Genomic DNA, 19,560 nt, shown 5'->3' on the forward strand with positions numbered 1-19,560 from the left:
AACAGGATGTGTGTGCTGAAGTGAAAAACACCAGACAAGACCCTTAACTCACAGGGGTATTACAGTCAACTTTACACAGCCCTTTCCCAAGCCAGGGGAAAGTGTGGCATTGTACATTGAATTTCCAAGAGTGGAATATTTGAGAGAAGCATTTATCACTGTTACCCTACATCTCCTGAGAAACCTTATGATACCTTGCAAAACAAACTCATCAACAGAATAACTGAAAGACGCACACGCTGCCATTTGAGTCAAAGCCTACCTCGTTTGATCCTGCCATCTCTTGCAAGACAGCCATGAGGCTGCACGCTAGTAACAAAGATTGGTAGTTCACCACTTTTGCTGCCTCTGCCTCCCGCTACTGTCATTCCAAGGGATTCATGTGGCTCTTTTTTCACCGTAATGTGCTTTTCTTGGCATGTAACACACTGGGAAAGAATCTGCAAGAAGACAACAAAAGACCCTTTATTTAAAAAAATTCAAAATTGATGCTTCGTAGGCTCCTAATCTATATTTAGGTAGCTCATGATAGCAGCCTGATTTTCAAAGGTACAGAGAACCTGCAGCCAGAGCCGTCCCTAGGGTATGGTGAATTGGGGCAGCTGTCCCAGGCCCCGCGCTTTGGGGGCCCAGTGGCGGCCGCCCCGAATTGTCATACCCTAGGGACAACTCTGTGTGCGTGTTGTGCGGGGGGCGTTAGGCCGGTGCAAGGAGGGTGGGGTTAGGTTGCAGAGGGCCAGGCTAGCCCAGGGGGTTAGTAGATGGCCTGGCATTGACAGTGCGGGTCGGGCCCGCACTCACCGGTGGGAAGCAGCAGCAGCAACCTCAGCCCGCTCCGCTGGCTCCCGGTGTCACTTGGGGGAGGGGGCGGAAGCTGGAAAGAGGCAGGGCAGGAGCCAGAAGAGATGGGGCGGAAGCTTGGGGGAAGAGGTGGAGTGGGGGTGGGGCCTGGGCCGGGTTCTCCTGGACCCCAAACCCCCTAGGGATGGCCCTGCCTGCAGCCCTGATTGACTGCAGGTGATCAGCACTTTCGAAAAATCAATCCATTTATTTAGGTTCCTAAATATGGATTAGGAGTCTAACTTTAAGCATCCATTTTTTAAATCTCACTTCTAATTTACTTACAATATGCTTAGAGAGGATATCACTGCACTGGACATTGAAGATCTGCAATGCCAAGTTTTGGTGCTGCTGTACAAAATCCATATGTTCATATGGCTAGCGTCATGGCACTGAGAGACACAGGACTTTGATGTTTAGGTGGATGTCACACTTACTAAGTGCATCATTTTTGTAAGTATCATATGGACCAAACTCTACAGACTCAATGTGAACTGAAAAAGCATGTGTACTTTAAGGGTCACATGTCGAAACACCTTTTAAACAGTTTGTTTTTATTTATGCAATTTTTTTTTCTTTTGCAGCTTGTCTCCAGAATCAGGCTTACCTATGTTTGGCTTCACACCATCAGGAGGGTTTAAACCTGAACTAAGGGCTTGTCTACACAGGGAGTTATTCTGCAATAGTTATCCAAATTAACTCCATGTGGGGACACTTTTTCGGAAATAAGATTGCCTTATTCCCAATTAGTTTAATCCATTTTGGAAGTAGGTTAGACTAATTTAGCATAAAACACTCTTGTTCCGGAATAAGAGTGTCCCCACAGGGAGTTATTCTATAATAGCTATTCCAATTTAAATTCACCTTAATCCAAATTAATTTGCCTATGTAGACAAGCCCAAATGTATTTTATTTGCTTAAATGCCTTCATCCTCATGTACTTGCTGATATATTTAAAGCATTCCACATTTACCTCCACTGATCATCTCAAATCTACAGAAGGTTTAGAGGTAGAAATACAGAAATAAGAAATTACACCAGTTAATCTTCCAGTGGCAGTTATATCATCTCTTCACCGCACATGAAAAAAACAGTACCCTTTTATATTCCCAGTACATGTCAGAAGTAGTTTAGTATTAGAGTGGCAGACACATACCACTGTATACATATTAAAGGCAGTTTATTTTTAATTCCATCAGGTTTTGTGGCCATTTACTTGCTGGTGCTGTACAATTATGTATACAACATTCTTTAAGACAACAAACTTCAAAAACAACTCTGGCTTATCCTTAGATGAGAAAGGAGTGCAGGTGAACTATATGATGAACCCCCCTGGGACTTTTTCTGAAATCTCCCAAATGTTTGGAAGAAAATCCTGGCAAAAAATCTGAAGTGCTTACAACTTAAGTGACTGACATTGAATTTGGTTATCAACACCATTTGTTGAAAAAGGATATAAAGGAGGTCTATTAAAAGCCTGACACTTTAGATGATTATATGATTCATTGAATTTGAAGGGCCAGAACTCATATTTTTGGAACTACCAAAATGTCTGAAGCATAAGCTCTGAATAGTATTTTATTTTTGTAGTAGGTCTTCTGCATAATGCCACACTAGATTCATGGAGTCTCTTCATCCTGCTTCACCCTATCATATAAAATATAAGCCACCCAGTACCCATGCAGTAGCCACAGCTCTCTTTCCTTTGATTCAGGGAAGGGAAAACATGACATTTTCCGCCACAGGCAATGACAATCTGGTCATATAACTCCTGGGGGAATTCTGCGCCACTGCACAATGCAGAATTTTGCAGAAATTAACTTGTGCGCAGAATTTCCTTTCCCCTAAAGAAATGGGCTGCAGTGCTGCTACCTGCCACTGGACTCAGCAGAGCCCAGCTTGCACATGGAAGACACTGCTGGAGGGAGGGAGAGGGAGCTAGAGTGTTCCTGGCAGCTGCAGTTCCCAGCATGCCCTGAGGGAAGGAGAGGGCGGTGCGCAGGAAACTCTGTTCAAACCTGGGACCGAGCATCAGTCTGTTTCTCCTTCTGGATTCCTGGGCTGTGCAGCAGGGCTCTAGGGTGTGGGTATCTGGGCCAGGGGGGCCCCCATGGCTGGGCTCTGGGGCAGAGGGGTTGTGGGTGTCTGGCCCCCTGGCTGGGCTCTGGGGGGGTGGGGAGAGGAGAAGGGGGCAGAGAAACAGGAATTGGGTTGTTGTAGAGGTTTCTTTAACTCTCTACTCCTGGGGGAATTTTTGTGTGTGTCTGTATTGTTACAGACATGCCTGCTGACAGGTATTTTGAAATAAATTACCAAAATAATTGAAACTGGCGTGATTATGTAGTGTTATTATGACAAATAAAATTTGCAGAATTTTTCATTTTTTGTCGCAGAATGCTCCCAGGAATATTATATGGCTAGTGGATATGCTCCAGCTCCTGGGGTCTTGCAGTTCAATGGCTTGCACAGCAGAAGTCCAAAGGCTGCTCCTGAATGGCAATCCTTCCACATGGTGGTAACACATTACCCACTTTCCCACACATGACTCCAGAACTACAATTTTATCTCATTCACAAGACTTGTATATGTCGCTGTAGCCAGCAAATCTGAATACCATCAATTGCTATTACATTTTCTTTTCAAATGGAGAAAGAGAGAAACACTAACCTTATGCGAACTGTGTCTGCTGTTGAACAGCTGCTGCGCCTGGTGCTGGCTGCTGTTATGAGTCCCTGCTTCTCGGAGAATAGCGACTGTCTGCGATTTCACTGGTCTGGAGATTGTTAAATTCACCCTTTCCCCACTAGCCTGAGGGATATACATGCAAAATGAAAATGAAAATAATAATAAAGTTCACACTGTATTATTATTAATTAGGAGACGAGGGACGATCTTGTGGCTAAGGTACTGGGCTGGGACTCAAGAGATCTGGGTTCGATTCCTGGAACTGCCTCAGACTTCCTGTCTGATGCTGGGCAAGTCATTTATTTTTTCCTGACTCAGTTTCCCATCTATAAAATGGAGATTTTAATACTTTCTTTTCTCTCCCTTTCTCTTGTCTGTTCAGACTGTAAAATCTGTGACAGGGTCTGTCTCTATGTGTACATACAACAACTAGCACAGTGTAGCCCCCAGTTTCAGGTAGGTCTCCAGGCACTTCTGTAATACAAGAAATAAATAACAAGAAAATGGACTAAGTACACTGACAAATTATGATTTCATAATTTTCAAAACTACTCAATGCTTCAAATCTTAATTGATATTTAAAAACAAATTATTTACCTGGAATAAGTAACTTTGTAAGCAGAGTCAGAGAATTTGTTGAAGTAGTTGGAGAGAATATATAGTCAGATCACCAAACTGCAGTTTTGGGGACTATCCAAAAACTCAATGGCTACCCTAATGTTCCAAAATCCCAACACCAAAATCTCCAAATAGAAAACTGACCTCTTCAAAATCTCAATAAATTGAAAAACTGACATAAAAATAACACAAGATTATAAGAATTTCCCCCTAATTACAAGAGACGAAATTTAAATTATACAAGCAAATAACCCCCACCAGTATCACAAGTCTCCAACTGCTGTTGGAGCAGGGAGTTAATCAAATAATAAACAACAGTATTCTACATAGTCCTAGTGTTTAGGTAAGGTGGTTTACTGGATGAGTACATGGCTTTGAATCAGATCCCCGTCCCCATCCCCCAAGCTTTGCCATTGAATGGTTATGTGACCCTTGGGCAAGTTACCTCCTTTTTAATCCCCATTTTAAAGATAGGGAAACTGAGGCACAATGATACTTAGTTTCATAAAGCTTTTTGAGATCTAGAGATAAAGAGAGTTATAAGTACACAGGATCATGATCTTCCTAGATTTCTTCTATTAGACTCCAGACTACACTGAGATCACCTCATACACATGAATAGTCTTATAACCTTCAGTAAGCTATGGCACACGCTGGACGAGGCCAACACACTTTTCACTTCTGGCCACATGAGTTCAATTCCTAGGTTTCATCTGAGGCCCAAAAGGGGGTGGGTGTCTGCAGTGCATGTTGCACTATTGTGACTGAAAGCACCCACTGTATTCACACCCATACACCATTGTAATAACCATTATACAAAATATTCCTTGTGAGGTATCATTTGAAAACTAATAACTTGCCGGTCAATAATATCATGGTGAAATACATGTAGCAACATTATATGTGAAGTTATGATTTTCCCCTGTATGATGATGTTAGCACATGTTCAAACTCACACAGGCCTGACTAGGCAAAAGGTGTTAAATGGGTCTATCCTAGGCAAAGGAATGTGTGTTTACCTCAATTTACATATAAGTAGTAAACAGGGTCCTTGAGACAGCATGAGGGGGAAATGGCATGAGACCAGGCAAATCGGCATTTCAGCACACATGGGGAAGAAAGAGCATGGAGCCACTTTCACCATCAGCTTCCACATCGTCTTCTTTACTGTTTGAGTAAACTTTGCTTTGAGGGGTAATCCTCAGAAGAATCCACTTCAAAGGGTGACTGGACTATAAAAGTGAGGGGCAAAAACACCCCAAGGCATCTCTCTCACTCACTTAAGTCGACAAAGGAGCCAGCCCTGTGACAAAAGGGAGGATCCTAACCTGTGAATTTAGTCAGCAATGTCGCTGGAAACCTGTGGTAAGAATTTTACTTTGAGCCAAGTCTAGCTTGTTAAGTTTAGCTACTAGAGCGCATTTTATCTTTATTTCTCTTGTAACCATTTCTGACTTGAATGCCTTTTACTTGTACTCACAATCTCTCTCTTTGTAGTTAAATAAATATATTTTATTTTTTAATCAAAACTAATCCAGTGTTGTGTTTAAACTTAACTGTTTGGGTAACTCCAGTTCACGTAGCAAATTGTTGAATATTGATCCCTTACAGGGCAATGGACCTCTAATATCTGAGCTGCCCAGGAGAGGGATGGACAGTGCGGAACACATCTTTTGGGGGAAAATCTGGGATTGGGATGTGTTGGGGCCACCCTGCAAGGAGTAACCGAGGCTGGTGGAAGCCAGAGTGTGACTGGAGTGTTGCTGACAGGCAGCTGGGGTCAGAGCTGTAGTTAAACACAGACACTCAGGGTGTGGCCTGCATGCTGTTTGCCTGTTTGTGAGTGGCTCAGTTTGGGAACTACAATAGTAAAGCATTGTGAGGCACCCAGGGTTACAGGGCAGGCAGTGACACAACCTCTTACTAGTCTGGATTTCACCCCAGAATGTGACAACTCTATAAAACTATATTATAAGATTCCTGGAATGTTGCTCTGTGTTACTCTGAAGCCTAAAATGGTTGTAAAGTCAGGGTGAAGTGATAGAATCAGCTACAGGCATGGCTGGAGCTTCTTTTGTACAGAATATCAGCAGGTTGCATCTTCACTGGATTTTGCAGTCTGTTACCATCCAATTTTTAAGTTCTCAGCCATTTTGACTTCACAAATTACACCAGTAAGGCACATAGCTATGCCATGCCAAGAGTCCCAGATCATTGCAACAACAGAGGTAACACAACCAGTCACCATCATTATTCCCCGGGTAATTTGCATGCAACAATTTCATTGGCTGTATGAGGGAGACTGCACAGCTACTTGGCCCAGCTGTCACACAGCCAACTGCCACCTGCACAAACTAACACAAATCTCAAAGCATAACCCTCCCACAAATCAACACAACCACCCCCCTGCACAACCAGCATACAAATCACCACCACCACACAATATCCAAAGCCACTCAATGCAGTACCCACCCCTCATTTGCCACCCACACAACTCTCCCAGCACAACACAACCCACACACAAATCAACGCAACCACCTGTGACACCCTGGCACCCCAATATTCACCATTGTCATGTAATTAGGATATGTTTTGTACAAAGCATGCCTTGTGAGGTATAATTCTAAAAGTCTTGATCTGCTAGACATTAATATCTCATTGGATTGTATGTGCTACCGTCATATGTGAAATTACGAAGTTTGGCTACGTATGCGTTACTTAAACATGCGAGGTTGAAAAACACCCACAAGCAGCCTTTCAGGTACAACAGTAAAAAAGCCAAACAATGTTAATGGCTTATTCAAGAAATGCACACAAGCACAAGGATTACTCCAGGAACTGTGTACAATAGAAACCTCTCAGAGATAGCACCACACAATGGGAACTGTTTGACCCAGGTCACAGCAAAAGAGCTTTCCAGCAAGTGGGAAGAAGCTATAAAAGGGGAACAGTGATATCATGGTGGGACTTTACTCTCCCTGCAACAACACACCTGAAAACACCTGAGGGGCAAGGACTGAACTGTGGGAAGTGATGGTCCCAGGCTAGAGGGATTTTTAGCCTGTGTATGAAAACCTGGGAAAGCCAAGGCACCTTGTGCCTTAAGAATCTGCCAGCCTCTTTATCACTCAGGGTGAGAATTTGCTAATTCATATCCTACCTAGCTAGTATGTTAAGATCAGCCTGAGGTTTTGTTTATTTACTAGATAATCTGCTTTGATCTGTTTGCTATCACTTAAAATCCTTGTAATTAATAAACTTGATTTTGTTTTGTCTAAAACCAGTGTGTAAAAATTATAACTTGGGGCAGAAAGTTGTTCCATCTCTCTCTCCACATTGAGGGAGGGGTGACTTTTAGGAGCTTACGCTGTACAGTTCCCTGTGCAGCGCAAGACGGTATAATTTTGGATTTACACTCCAGAGGGGGTTGTGTGTCTTAGCAACTGGAAGGTGCCTTAGCTGAGCCTTCCCATGCAGAGCTGATCTCAGCATGTGGGTGAAGCTGCAGCTGGGTGTGTCCCTACCTGTGTGTAGGCTGCGGAAAGAGCAAGCGTGGAGAGTTTAGCAATTTATCACAGCACCACAGTGTGAAAGGGAGCACAGGCTGGTGGGTCAGGCCGGTCCAGTGGTACCCCAGTTCCAAGTGGCACCCTGGGGGGAATCGGTCACACCACCCTCATACAATAATCCCAAACATCACTCTGAAGCCTAGAAAGTGTGTTGAGTCAGCGGGAAGGAAATGAAATTAGCTAAAATCGTGGCTGGGAACTCTTTTTGTTTGGAATATCACTAGGTTCAATCATCACTGGGATTCACAGTCTGTTTCCATCCAATTTTTAAGTTCTCAACTGTTTTGTTTGTTTGTTTTTAAAAGCACACAATTTTATAAAATGACCTGAGCGACAGCACAGACTTTCAGCTACTAGTAATGAGTAACATCGGCCAAAAACACTACACAGTTTAGGGGCAATACACAAGTTGTTCAGTACTGTATAATGCCATTTTTGGGTGAAATTTGGCGATACATACAATAAGTGTCTTGACATATAATACATTTTAAATTTCAGACTGAATAAAGTACCCCATTAGAGTTTACCTGGATAATCTGAGCAGCAAGTTCCGGTGTCCCATGTTTCAGGTCATGTCCATTGATTGCGAGTACCCGGTCATTGCTGCAGAGTCTGCCATCTTGAGCAGCCAATCCCCCTTCCAAAAGGTCGAGGATAAAAACTCCTGGCTCATCTGTTCTGCGCACTAATTTAATGCCAAGCTGTTCACTAGAATCTCGTTTATGCAGCATCACCTGAAAACCATCTTCTCGCAGGGAAGTGCTGTCAGCATGGTTGTGTGTCCGGCTTCCAAATCGTCTCTCTCGGAGCACCGTGAGATGCAGCACCATGCAGGGCTGGGAAAGAACAGCTCGAGCATGGTTATGGGACACGTTACTGATGTCAAAGTTATTGACCTGGAAAACAAGAAGTAAAACAATATTCATAACTGTTTAGTTGTTTCAAGATGTATCAAAATCCTTGCCAAGTTCAGAGACCCTGTTACAAACCTCTAATAGCCTATACCTGGAATTATCTACTTACCCCTCTCTGCTCCTTCCTCTCTTTATTCAATTCTCTCCTAAATAAACACTTCCTAAGCTGAGCCTGCAAAGCTAACCCACATCAACATTATGCCATCATTACTGCAATTAACACTAACTTCCACCACATTCTAAATTACTGCCATCCTCTCTGTCTCCCAGTGCATTTGTGACTGATCATCCTGGGTCTTTCACTATGTATGCTCCTCAAGGCAGGGGCTGTTTGTTCTACTCATGCCTTTATAGGGCCAAACACATTATTGTCACTTTAAATATGAGTAGCTTTAAAGAATTTTACACATGTTCTTTTTAAAGAAAGGAATTTTAAGGATTGGTTTATAATCTTACATATTTTACAAAAAGTAGTGTTTCTGTGAATGGGATTGCAGTAAAAGCAGGTGTTTTGTATCAGAAAAGTACCAAATATTTCAACAGTAGATCATCTCCAATTGGGATAAGTGCTTAGATATTCAGCCAGTCAGATTATCAGAACACTGATAAATCTATAAAATTGGCCTATAGTACAATATGTTGTAGAATAAACTGTTTTTGACTACTGTACAATTCTAATTCATGTTTAGAGTGTGAAGAAAATATTTATTTTTTTTCCATGTATTTCAGCATACTTTATATTACACTTATATGTTTCCCTAAAGGATAGTATCTGAATTATAGGATGTTCATTTCACAGTTCATCTTGCAGGCCTAGAGCTCAGGAACAAAAATGTAAATGAGATACCACATAATTACATAAGGAAGCAGAGACAGATGCCATCTTGGATGCAAGTTCAAAACTATATTAAGTCATGCACCTCCTGTACCATAACAAACATAAAGAAATTAGCACTGCTGGGCTGAAATACCAACATCTGAGCTACAATCAAATAATTCAAAAGTGTGCAAGATGCAGAATATTAGAATTATGTCTATCATTCCTATTATCATACCTTTTTTTTAATTAACTCCACCTCAAATCTGATCTGATTTTACTGACTTCTATCTGAGAACTATTAGAGCTAGATTCAATGCTGGAAGTGGTCTGAAAGCTTGGAATTTCAGCTAATGCTTTGAAAACATTAATTTTTCACTCTTAAGAATTCTAGAATATTGGCTGCTAAAATAGTAGGAATGGGAGGGGAAGAGAGATGGAAAGTCTGAATAAATTGACTTTTGTGTTGTGTATTACCAAAGTTATTAATTTTCTTCCTCTCCTAGGAAAATGAGAGCACCTTGGAGTTTCATGCTACTGCTGCCATCTTGAGCAGCTCCCTGTTTCCACATTCAGAATGACCACAGCACAATTAAGTGGAGGAAAATATTAGATTTAGGGGGAAAAAAGCATAAAGTCAACATTTTTTCAATATAATTGGACCATTGTAGCTCTTCTTGAATGTGGAAACAAGCTGTTTACGCTAGCAACAACATGAGACGCAGACGTCTCTGGAAGAGGGAAACATTGAGGAGGTACAAATATTCACTAACATGTTCTTAAAGAGCTCTGAAGCTAATGCCAAGATTTCCAGAAATGAGTGCTGAACTTTACAAATTAAAGTTTTGAAACCCTTGGCCTTAAGTTTTACGCAGCAAAAATTTTGGAACTATAAAGGTTAAATCAGATGACACCTTCACTTTAAAATTCTGTAATTCAACACCCATCAGTGGTACAGAAACTTTGGGCAGCTGGTATAAATACTTTCAGGCCCGTAAACTGTAAGCTAGAGCTGGGAAGGAAACATTTTTCCAGTCCTGTAAAAATTTGAGATTTCAGAAATGCTTCCCATTGTACGTTGGGATGGGACTTCTTGAAGCTTTTCACAAAAACAAAACAAACAAACAAACAAAAACAGGGACAAAACAGACTATCCTAGTGGGAAGGGCACTTACCTGGGATGTAAGTGACTTAGGTTTAAGTTCCTGAACTAAGTCAGGCAGAGCAGGGACTTGAAACTGGCTTCCCCACAGCCCACGTGAGTACCCTACCCACTGGGCTACTAGCTATTCTTTGTGTCTCTGGGTTTTGACCAGGAATTTTGACCTGGACCTAAGAAACCTCTCCTGACTGAAGTTTCATCAAAACCAATATACTTCTGTGAAAAGGTTTCTTTCTGATTATGATTAATCACAAGGTAAAAAGTGCAATATCTTCAAAAAAAATCAACAGTTAAAATGCAGAAGTGTTAGGGTGAAACCCTGTTCCCATTTAAGTTAATAGCAAACTCCTGTTGATATAAATGGGCTCAGGTTTTGCCCTTACAGCCTGTATTGTTAATATAAAAACCAAACCAAACCCTACAGTATATAAACTGCCAGACCTGTTGACTCACTACTCTGATATGCACTAATACAATAGCTGAGATATCTGAGCCATTAATGATTCTCTTCAAAAAGTCATGGAAGACAGGAGAGATTCCAGAGGACTGGAAAAGGGCAAATATAGTGCCAAACCATAAAAAGGAAAATAAGGACAACCCAGGGAGTTACAGACCAATCAACTTAACTTCAGTACCCGGAAAGATAATGGAGCAAATAATCAAAGCAATCAATTTGCAAACACCTAAAAGATAATAAGGTGATAAATAACAGTCAGCATGGATTTGTCAAGAACAAATCCTGTCAGACCAACCTAATAGCTTTCTTTGATAGGGTAACAAGCCCTGTGGATATGGGGGAAGCAGTAGTGTATCTTGACTTCAGTTAGGCTTTTGATACTGTCTCATATGATCTTCTCATAAACTAGGGAAATACAACCAAGATGGAGCTACTATAATGAGGGTACATAACTGGTTGGAAAACCGTTCCCAGAGAGAAGTTATCAGTGGTTCACAGTCAAGCTGGAAGGGCATGTCAAGTGGGGTCCCTCAGGGATTGGTTCTGGGTCCAGTTCTGTTCAATATCTTCATCAATGGATGTAGATAATGGCATGGAGAATACACTTATAAAGTTTGCAGGCGATACTAAGCTGGGAGGGGTTGCAAGTGCTTTAGAGGATAGGATTAAAATTCAAAATGATCTGGACAAACTGGAGAAATGGTCTGAAGTAAACAGGATGAAATTCAATAAGGACAAAAGCAAAATACTCCACTTAGACAGGAACAAACAGTTGCACACTGAACTACTGGGTCCAGTACTGTGCACCACATTTCAGGAAAGATGTGGACAAGCTGGAGAGAGTCCAGAGAAGAGTACAAAAAAAAAGAAGATTAAAGTTCTATAAAATATGACCTGTGAGGGGAGATGGAAAAAACTGGATTTGTTTAGTCTGGAGAAGAGAAGACTCAAAGGGGACATGGTAACAGTTTTCAAATATATAACAGGTTTTTACAAGGAAAGGGGAGATAAATAGTTCTTGTTATCCTTAGAGTTTCGGACAAGAAGCAATGGCCTTAAATTGCAGCAAGGGTGGTGTAGGTTGGGCATTAGGAGAAACGTTGTAACTGTCAATGTAGTTAAGCACTGGAATAAATTGCCTAGGGAGGTTGTGGAATCTCCATCATTAGAGATTTTTAAGACTAGATGACCTCTCAAGGTCCCTTCCAGTCCTACGATTCTACGACTGTAGGAATATAGAGTATTTCTCTTTGTGGCAGAAATGTTTCAATTCAGTACAGTCATTTCCTGCAGTCCCTAAAACAATAAATACATCTGCAATGAGATTTGATAGGGAAAAAACAGTAGAAAAAAAATCAAAAACATCTGCCTGTAACAATGAATTTAAACATTAAGTATCTGAGCCAAATCCACAAGAAGTAAGGGAAATTCATAGTTAAGGTTGAAACTTCAAGGCACAATGGGATGAGTTAAGGATGATGTTGTAAGGGTCTACAAACATTCGGTGATTTTACCATATTATCAGTACATGTGTTCCAACACTTAGGTACAAAGAAGAAAATGAAGGAAAAAGTTTTGAGAAAAAACACCCTTAATAAATGTATCATTTTAGTAAATGAGTGCTGGTACAAAATAGTCCATAATGGGCATATTATTATTTACCTTAGTCATTTCAATCTGTAAGTTTCATGAGAGAAATGGACAAATATAACCTGGTATCAAATCCCTGAAAACAGGAATTTATAATGGAATCTCTGAGAGAGATTTTATTCCAGGATCTCTTTTGATAAATATCTAAGATGTTTCAGTTATTAATCTGTATTACAATTGGTAACTAACTTCTTTTGGTTGATAGATGACATTTCTTGACGTAAGTGAAATGACCTCCAATGTCATATAGGCCTACGAAAGTAGAGTTTATATGGGAAATATGTTAAAGGAAGTGTATTTTTTCTGGTCTCTTCCAAAAATGTGCCATGAAAGAGAAACCTGAAATGAAATACAAGTTCAATTTAAAAACAAACAAACCAACCACAAACAATGATGTTTTTCATCCACTGAGTAATATTTTTAAGCCCTAGTCGTCCTTGTTTTAGAAGGAATCAACAGTCTACTTCTTACACACTACTGTGTTAATTCTAAAACATATTAAAGCAAGCTGGGTGTGAAAGCAAAACATCTATTTCTTCCACACAGACCTTCTAAGTGAAACACAGTGGAAAAAGTATGTGGAAAAAGTGCCAAATACCTTCTTTTTAGCGTTTAGCAGATAACACTATAGTAGCTCAAAGTAAGATGTCCCTGAACAAAGACATATTTCTCTTTACCCTTCTCTGCCAAAATAAAGACCTCCCTCAACTGTGTGTTATAACATCATGTGATTCGTAACATAATAGTGCAACAAAAAGTCCATAACACCACTATGCAACACTGTAATCTGAGAGGGACGAGGTGTGGAACACGCTGTCAGAAGTCTTAAAAGAGCAACACTCCGATGCGGAAACTACAGAACCCGAACCACTAAAAACGAAAATCAACCTTCTATTGGTGGCATCTGACTCAGATGATGAAAATGAACCTGCATCAGTCTGCACTGCTTTGGTTTGTTACTTAGCAGAACCCGTCATCAGCATGGAATCATGTCCTCTGCAATGGTGGTCGAAGCATAAAGGGACACACGAATGTGTAGTATATTTGGTACACAATACGCTGGCTATAACAGAGCCTTGCGAACACCTGTTCTCATTTTCAGGTAGCATTGTAAATAAGAAGCGAGCAGCATTATCTGCCATAAATGTAAACAAACTTGTTTGTTTTAGTAATTGGCTGAACAAGAGTGGACTGGTAGGCTCTAAAGTTTTGAATTATTTTATTTTTGAGTGCAGTTGTGTAAAAAAATAATAATAATTCTACACTTTTAAGTTGCACATTCTCAATAAAGAGATTGCACTACAGTACTTGTATGAAGTGAATTGAAGAATACTATTTATTTTATCTTTTTTACAGTGCAAATATTTGTAAAAAAAATAAATATAAAGCAAGCACTGCACACTTTGTATTCTGTGTTGTAATTGAAATCAATATATTTAAAAATGTAGAAAACATCCAAATGTTAAATAAATGGTATTCTATTATTGTTTAACAATGTGATTAAAACTGTGATTAATCTAGACTATTTTTTAATTGTGCAATTTAAATTGTTTGACTTTCTTAATGTTTACATAAAATTACATACATTAAATAATATTAAGATAGATATTTATAATGTTAGGCAAACAATGAATTAATCAGATTTTTTTAAAACCCTGTTGATATGAAATATACTTTATAATTTTATATAATAGTATTAAACCTTGTGCCCTCAGTCAAGTATTAAAGGTTACCTGAAAAAAAAAATACTTCTCCATTTGGGTGGGCAAGAAGAGCTAAAGTTCATCTTACAGTCATATTAAGCTTGTCTAAATTTCTCAGATAACACTCTCTGAAGAGATCTTCAGATGTCCACAACTGAAGCATGAACATATAACTGCATGCAACACAATACCTAGTTTTGGTCTGCAAAGGCCATGCCTAGTAAATTTCATGAGCCATCTTAGCATCAACACAGGCCAACTCTGAGCAAGGAAGCCCTTAGGTCTTCCATAGAGTTTGGTTTGTGTCATCTGCACCTCTCCACACCCTGCTTCTACACGCCCTTCTTACAATGGCAAGGAGATTCTATTGAACTTGCTTACAGAGTTTGCAGAGCCTCAGTGTTATCAAGTCTATAGGGTTTTTACACTGCAGTTCCAATTTTTTCCCATCTAGAGGCACTTTACAAATACTTATAGCTTTTGGAACCATAACTGCCAGCTGCTCAACAAGAATTTCTACAGCTTCAACAGGCTCATCATTCTGGCAGCTCACGATGCAACCCTTGATTACTGAAAGGCTCTCATTGGCTGCTGGGGTTAGTGACTGGATATAGCATCCAAACAACACCTGCAACTGCCTGGTTTTGAACATATCTTGGGTTACTTTTTGCCAACCTCTGTCATAATACTCTGTGATAGTAAAAGGGCTGGTTTCTCTAACGTCAGGAAAGGAAGGTTTTATTTTCTGAAGTCCATACTAATTTTATTTAAAGGATACTAAAATTTCCCAACCATGTCTACCTGCTGGATTTTGTGTGTGTGTGTGTGTGTGTATAAAATACAAAAAAAAAATCCAGCATATGGACAATCTACAATGAGGTGGAATTGTCCAGATTTGGCGAGGAGGGGGCATTTACTATGGTATGTCGGATCCTAAGGACAGTAATACTTAAAATACCTGAAAATAAAATTAAAGAACTCTTTTGAAATAAAACAGAACCAAAGCTTTTAATACTTTCTTCTGCTATTTCCTCATTCTTCTAGATTTATTATATAATTATAAAAATAATAACCAAAGTTATTTTATCTGTTAATTTTAAATACGAAATATAACCCTAATATTCATAACAGAACATTTCAAATCACATGAGTGAAGGACTTCACCACAAAATTTTTGTTTTTAAACATAATTGTTGATTTCAAGTAATAAAGAATGGCAGGGCAGCTGCAGCTGGAAGGGAACATTGCAGCCTAGTTAGCATAACAAACAGGGCAAAAATCAATCCAGTAACTCACAAATGAAATTGCAAAAGGCAAATTAAATTAAACTTCCTAACCAAAAATAACCTTTGCTTTCTTCGGAGGGGGTGCCTATACCTCAAAAGAGGAGGAGGAGAGCCTCAGACCATTAAAAATAGAAAATAATACACTCAGCCTTTCTTATCCGTTTTAAAAGCTATTGAACAGAAATAATTATAGGAAGCCAAGCCCCATGAACTATGTAAATCATTGGTATCAGTAGTGGAATAACAGACTCTGCTCAGTCTGAATAATAATTTGTTTTTAAACTAATATTGCAAAGCTAACATTTACACAACACAGATTGGCAAGAGAACTACCACCATCTCATAACATACTGTACATCAATGACTGAATGCATGCAACTAGATAGACAATTTAATTAGATTCCATACTTGAAGTATTTGGTCTCCAGCAAGGAGTCTTCCATCTCTGGCAATGATCCCATCTCGATAAACCTCTTGAATAACAATGTTGATCAAAGGAGTTTCATTGCCACCCACTATGCTAATTCCTAACTCAATATAAGGATTGGACCGGTGAATTTCAATTGTAGTGATTTCTCCTTCGGGCAAGGTAGGTGGCTGGTGGGTTGCTGACAAGTTTAAAGAAACAAATAAAGAAAGGTTAATATATTTTATAACCCAGTACATTTTCAACATTGAAAATTATTGGAGGACAATATAAGCACACCAGACGACAATGGTATAATGCAAATAAAACAAATTGGATTGGCTCCACTGTTTGCTGAAATACCTTGGTTAACAAAAAGATAAAGACCTAGAGTAAGTGATCAGTATCCATGCACTAAGAGAAAAAGATAGGTATTACTTTAAAAAGAGGATATTCTGAACCCTTTGGGACCTAACCTTTAATCATAGAATCATAGAATATCAGGGTTGGAAGGGACCTCAGGAGGTCATCTAGTCCAACCCCCTGCTCAAAGCAGGACCAATCCCCAATTTTTTCCCCAGATCCCTAAATGGCCCCCTCAAGGATTGAACTCACAACCCTGGGTTTAGCAGACCAATGCTCAAACCACTGAGCTATCCCCCCCCCATTATTATTATTTAAAAATAATTATCTTCTTTTTCATACATTTTCTTTTTCAATTAGCTCTTTCAAATGTTTCAGTTTATCTAAAGTTCCGTTTATAAAAGATAATAATAGAAAAGAAACATAACATTGTGAGTCCAAATCTAAGAAGTTAGAATTACATATTTGTCACTCCTTCCTTAACCAGTTCCGCACGACAGCAACAGCTGTCACTGATTTACAAGGTCAAGGCAAGAAGCAAGCACCCCTCCAAACACAAACACAGACAGCTACAATAGAAGAGGAGGATGCTAATGAATGGTGAGTACACAGCCTACAAACAGGAAAAGGAAGGGGAAAGACCACCTTCCTCTGTGGTAAGGCTCAGTGTTTCCTCTCTAATATCGCAGATGCTAGAGGTGTTACTGTTAGTTCGATGCAGATGGATGCAGGAGTTACTCAGTTGCCTTTTCGTTCGAACAGGACAGTATTCCATAGGTGGGAAGCCTGTTGATCCAGGGGAAAAAAAATCTCATCTTAGAAACCAGCTTCAGCAATTCTATAGAAAACACATTGCCTCAATGTAGCTATCAGACCATTAACAGAACGCAGACATTGACATGCTCTACACTACTGGATAGCTTTGTGTTATACCAGTATGATACTATTGCAGTAAACACAACAGATAGATCTTTCCCAACTAATTGTGTTTTCATTCAAGTGCTACATTTTTAAGTAGAGAACTTTTTGGGGAGTTTAACTTTCCAATAAGAATCACTATACGACAAGCACAGCAGTTGGAGATGTAGGGTTTGTTATTTGTTTGCAGGAGATAAACTTACAATTATGTCACTTTAAGTTTCTAAGTTTGATTTAGACAGATCAAACAGAGAATTAAAAGACAAACATGACATACCGTCTGCTACTGTGCTCTCTTCAAAGGCAGGGTTGTCAAGGCCAGGCTCATCTGTCCACGCAGGAAGAGTAGTTGGTGTAAAGTTCTGATCCACTGGCACAGGTCCCGGCCCAGCATGGTCTGTATCTGGAGATAATGTGCCTGGGTGATCTATCACACTTGGCCCATTTTCATTCTCAGCTTCCGTCTGCAGTTTGCTAGACTTCCTTTTCTCCAGTACAACCCTTCGATGGGAAGCTCCAGGACACCTAGAGATGGACTGTCATGTTACTTTCAAATATATATCAAAAGTGGTCATATTACACAGCACAAAACGCTTGAACATTCCTGTCCCAAATTTCATGTAACCCACTTCCATGGCTCTCCAAGTCCACAGCACCCACTGCTTCCATGTTCCCCAGTCACCAGCATGCCTTCCAGTCTACGTCCTACCAGTCTCTTGCTCCCCTTCCAGGCATCCTTTCGTTTGCTGTCCATAGAATGCCCCCTTCCTCATTTCCAAGAACAGGTATCACAGTTCCATGATACCCAATCCCTTACTCTGAGTCCAAGCCCTGCCCCCTTGTATGCCCCCTATTCAACTTCCCTCTGCACTGTGATGGGTTGGATCACAGAAACCCCCTTGGGGCTGTCAACTCATGTGCCAAGACCACTTCTGCCCCTGCTTTCCCTGCCAGCTTGGGACTCCAGCACCCTGTCTTGTTGAGCCAGACAGGCCAGTCTGCTCTAACACAGACCCAGGGTCTGAACCGTATGCCCCAAAGCTGCAGACTTAACTGAAAGCAGCTTAAGAAGTGTTTCTGTCTTTAACACTCAGATGCCCAACTCCCAGTGGGGTCCAAACCCCAAATAAATCCATTCTTCCCGGCATAAAGCTTGTACAGGATAAACTCATAAATTGTTTGCCCTCTATAACACTGATAGAGAGATATGCACAGCTGTTTGCCCCCCAGGTATAAATACATTCTCTGGGTTAATTAATAAATAAAAAGTGATTTTATTAAATACAGAAAGTAGGATTTAAGTGGTTCCAAGTAGTAACAGACAGAACAAAGTGAATTATCAAGCAAAATAAAATAAAACACACAAGTCCAAGTCTAGTACAGTAATAAAACTGAATACAGATAAAATCTCACCCTCAGAGATGTTTCAATAAGTTTCTTTCAGACTGGAAGCCTTCCTAGTCTGGGCGTAATCCTTTCCCCTGGTACAGCCCGTTTTCCAGCTCAGGTGGTAGCTAGGGGATTTCTCATGATTGCCACCCCCTTTGTTCTGTTCCACCCACTTATATATCTTTTGCATAAGGCAGGAATCCTTTGTCCCTCTGGGTTCCCACCCCTCCTTCTCAATGGAAAAGCACCAGGTTAAAGATGGATTTCAGTTCAGGTGACATGATCACATGTTACTGTAAGACTTCATTACCCACTTGCCAGGCCACATGTATAGAGGAAGACTTACAAGTAAAACAGAGCCATTTACAGTTAATTGTCCTGGTTAATGGGAGCCATTAAGATTCCAAACCACCATTAATGGCCCACATTTTGCATAACTACAATAGGACCTTAGAGTTATATTTCATATTTCCAGTTTCAGATACAAGAATGATACATTTATACAAATAGGGTGACCACACTCAGTAGATTATAATCTTTGTAATGATACCTTACAAGAGACCTTTTGCATGAAGCATATTCCAGTTACATTATAGTCACACTCATTAGCATATTTTATAGAATTATATAGAGTGCAATGTCACACACACTTCCCCTCCCATCACACCAATCCATGCCTCGAATAGATAGCATATCAATTTGTATTGCTTAACAATTTAAAGCCTGCTTCTGAGTCAGCTCTATATGAGCATGGCCAAGGCTGTAGCCAAAAATAACAAATAA

The 19,560-nt window shown here is 40.1% G+C and overlaps 1 protein-coding gene across 2 annotated transcripts in view; it reads right to left on the bottom strand.

Annotated features, from left to right (window-relative positions):
- Nucleotides 1-19,560, bottom strand: part of LNX2 (ligand of numb-protein X 2) — a 91,927-nt gene that overhangs the window by 12,011 nt on the left and 60,356 nt on the right. For both annotated transcript variants that reach the window (XM_084621238.1, XM_084621237.1), the window contains 6 exons: nucleotides 17,666-17,913; nucleotides 17,116-17,256; nucleotides 16,110-16,309; nucleotides 8,240-8,608; nucleotides 3,508-3,648; nucleotides 263-440 (listed from right to left, as the gene is read on the bottom strand). In XM_084621238.1, coding sequence (XP_084477364.1) covers nucleotides 263-440; nucleotides 3,508-3,648; nucleotides 8,240-8,608; nucleotides 16,110-16,309; nucleotides 17,116-17,256; nucleotides 17,666-17,913 — 1,277 coding nt within the window. The remainder of the gene's footprint in view (nucleotides 1-262; nucleotides 441-3,507; nucleotides 3,649-8,239; nucleotides 8,609-16,109; nucleotides 16,310-17,115; nucleotides 17,257-17,665; nucleotides 17,914-19,560) is intronic.

Source organism: Lepidochelys olivacea (assembly GCF_965140295.1).
Source record: "Lepidochelys olivacea isolate rLepOli2 genome assembly, chromosome: 1".
NCBI classification, from domain to species: domain Eukaryota; kingdom Metazoa; phylum Chordata; order Testudines; family Cheloniidae; genus Lepidochelys; species Lepidochelys olivacea.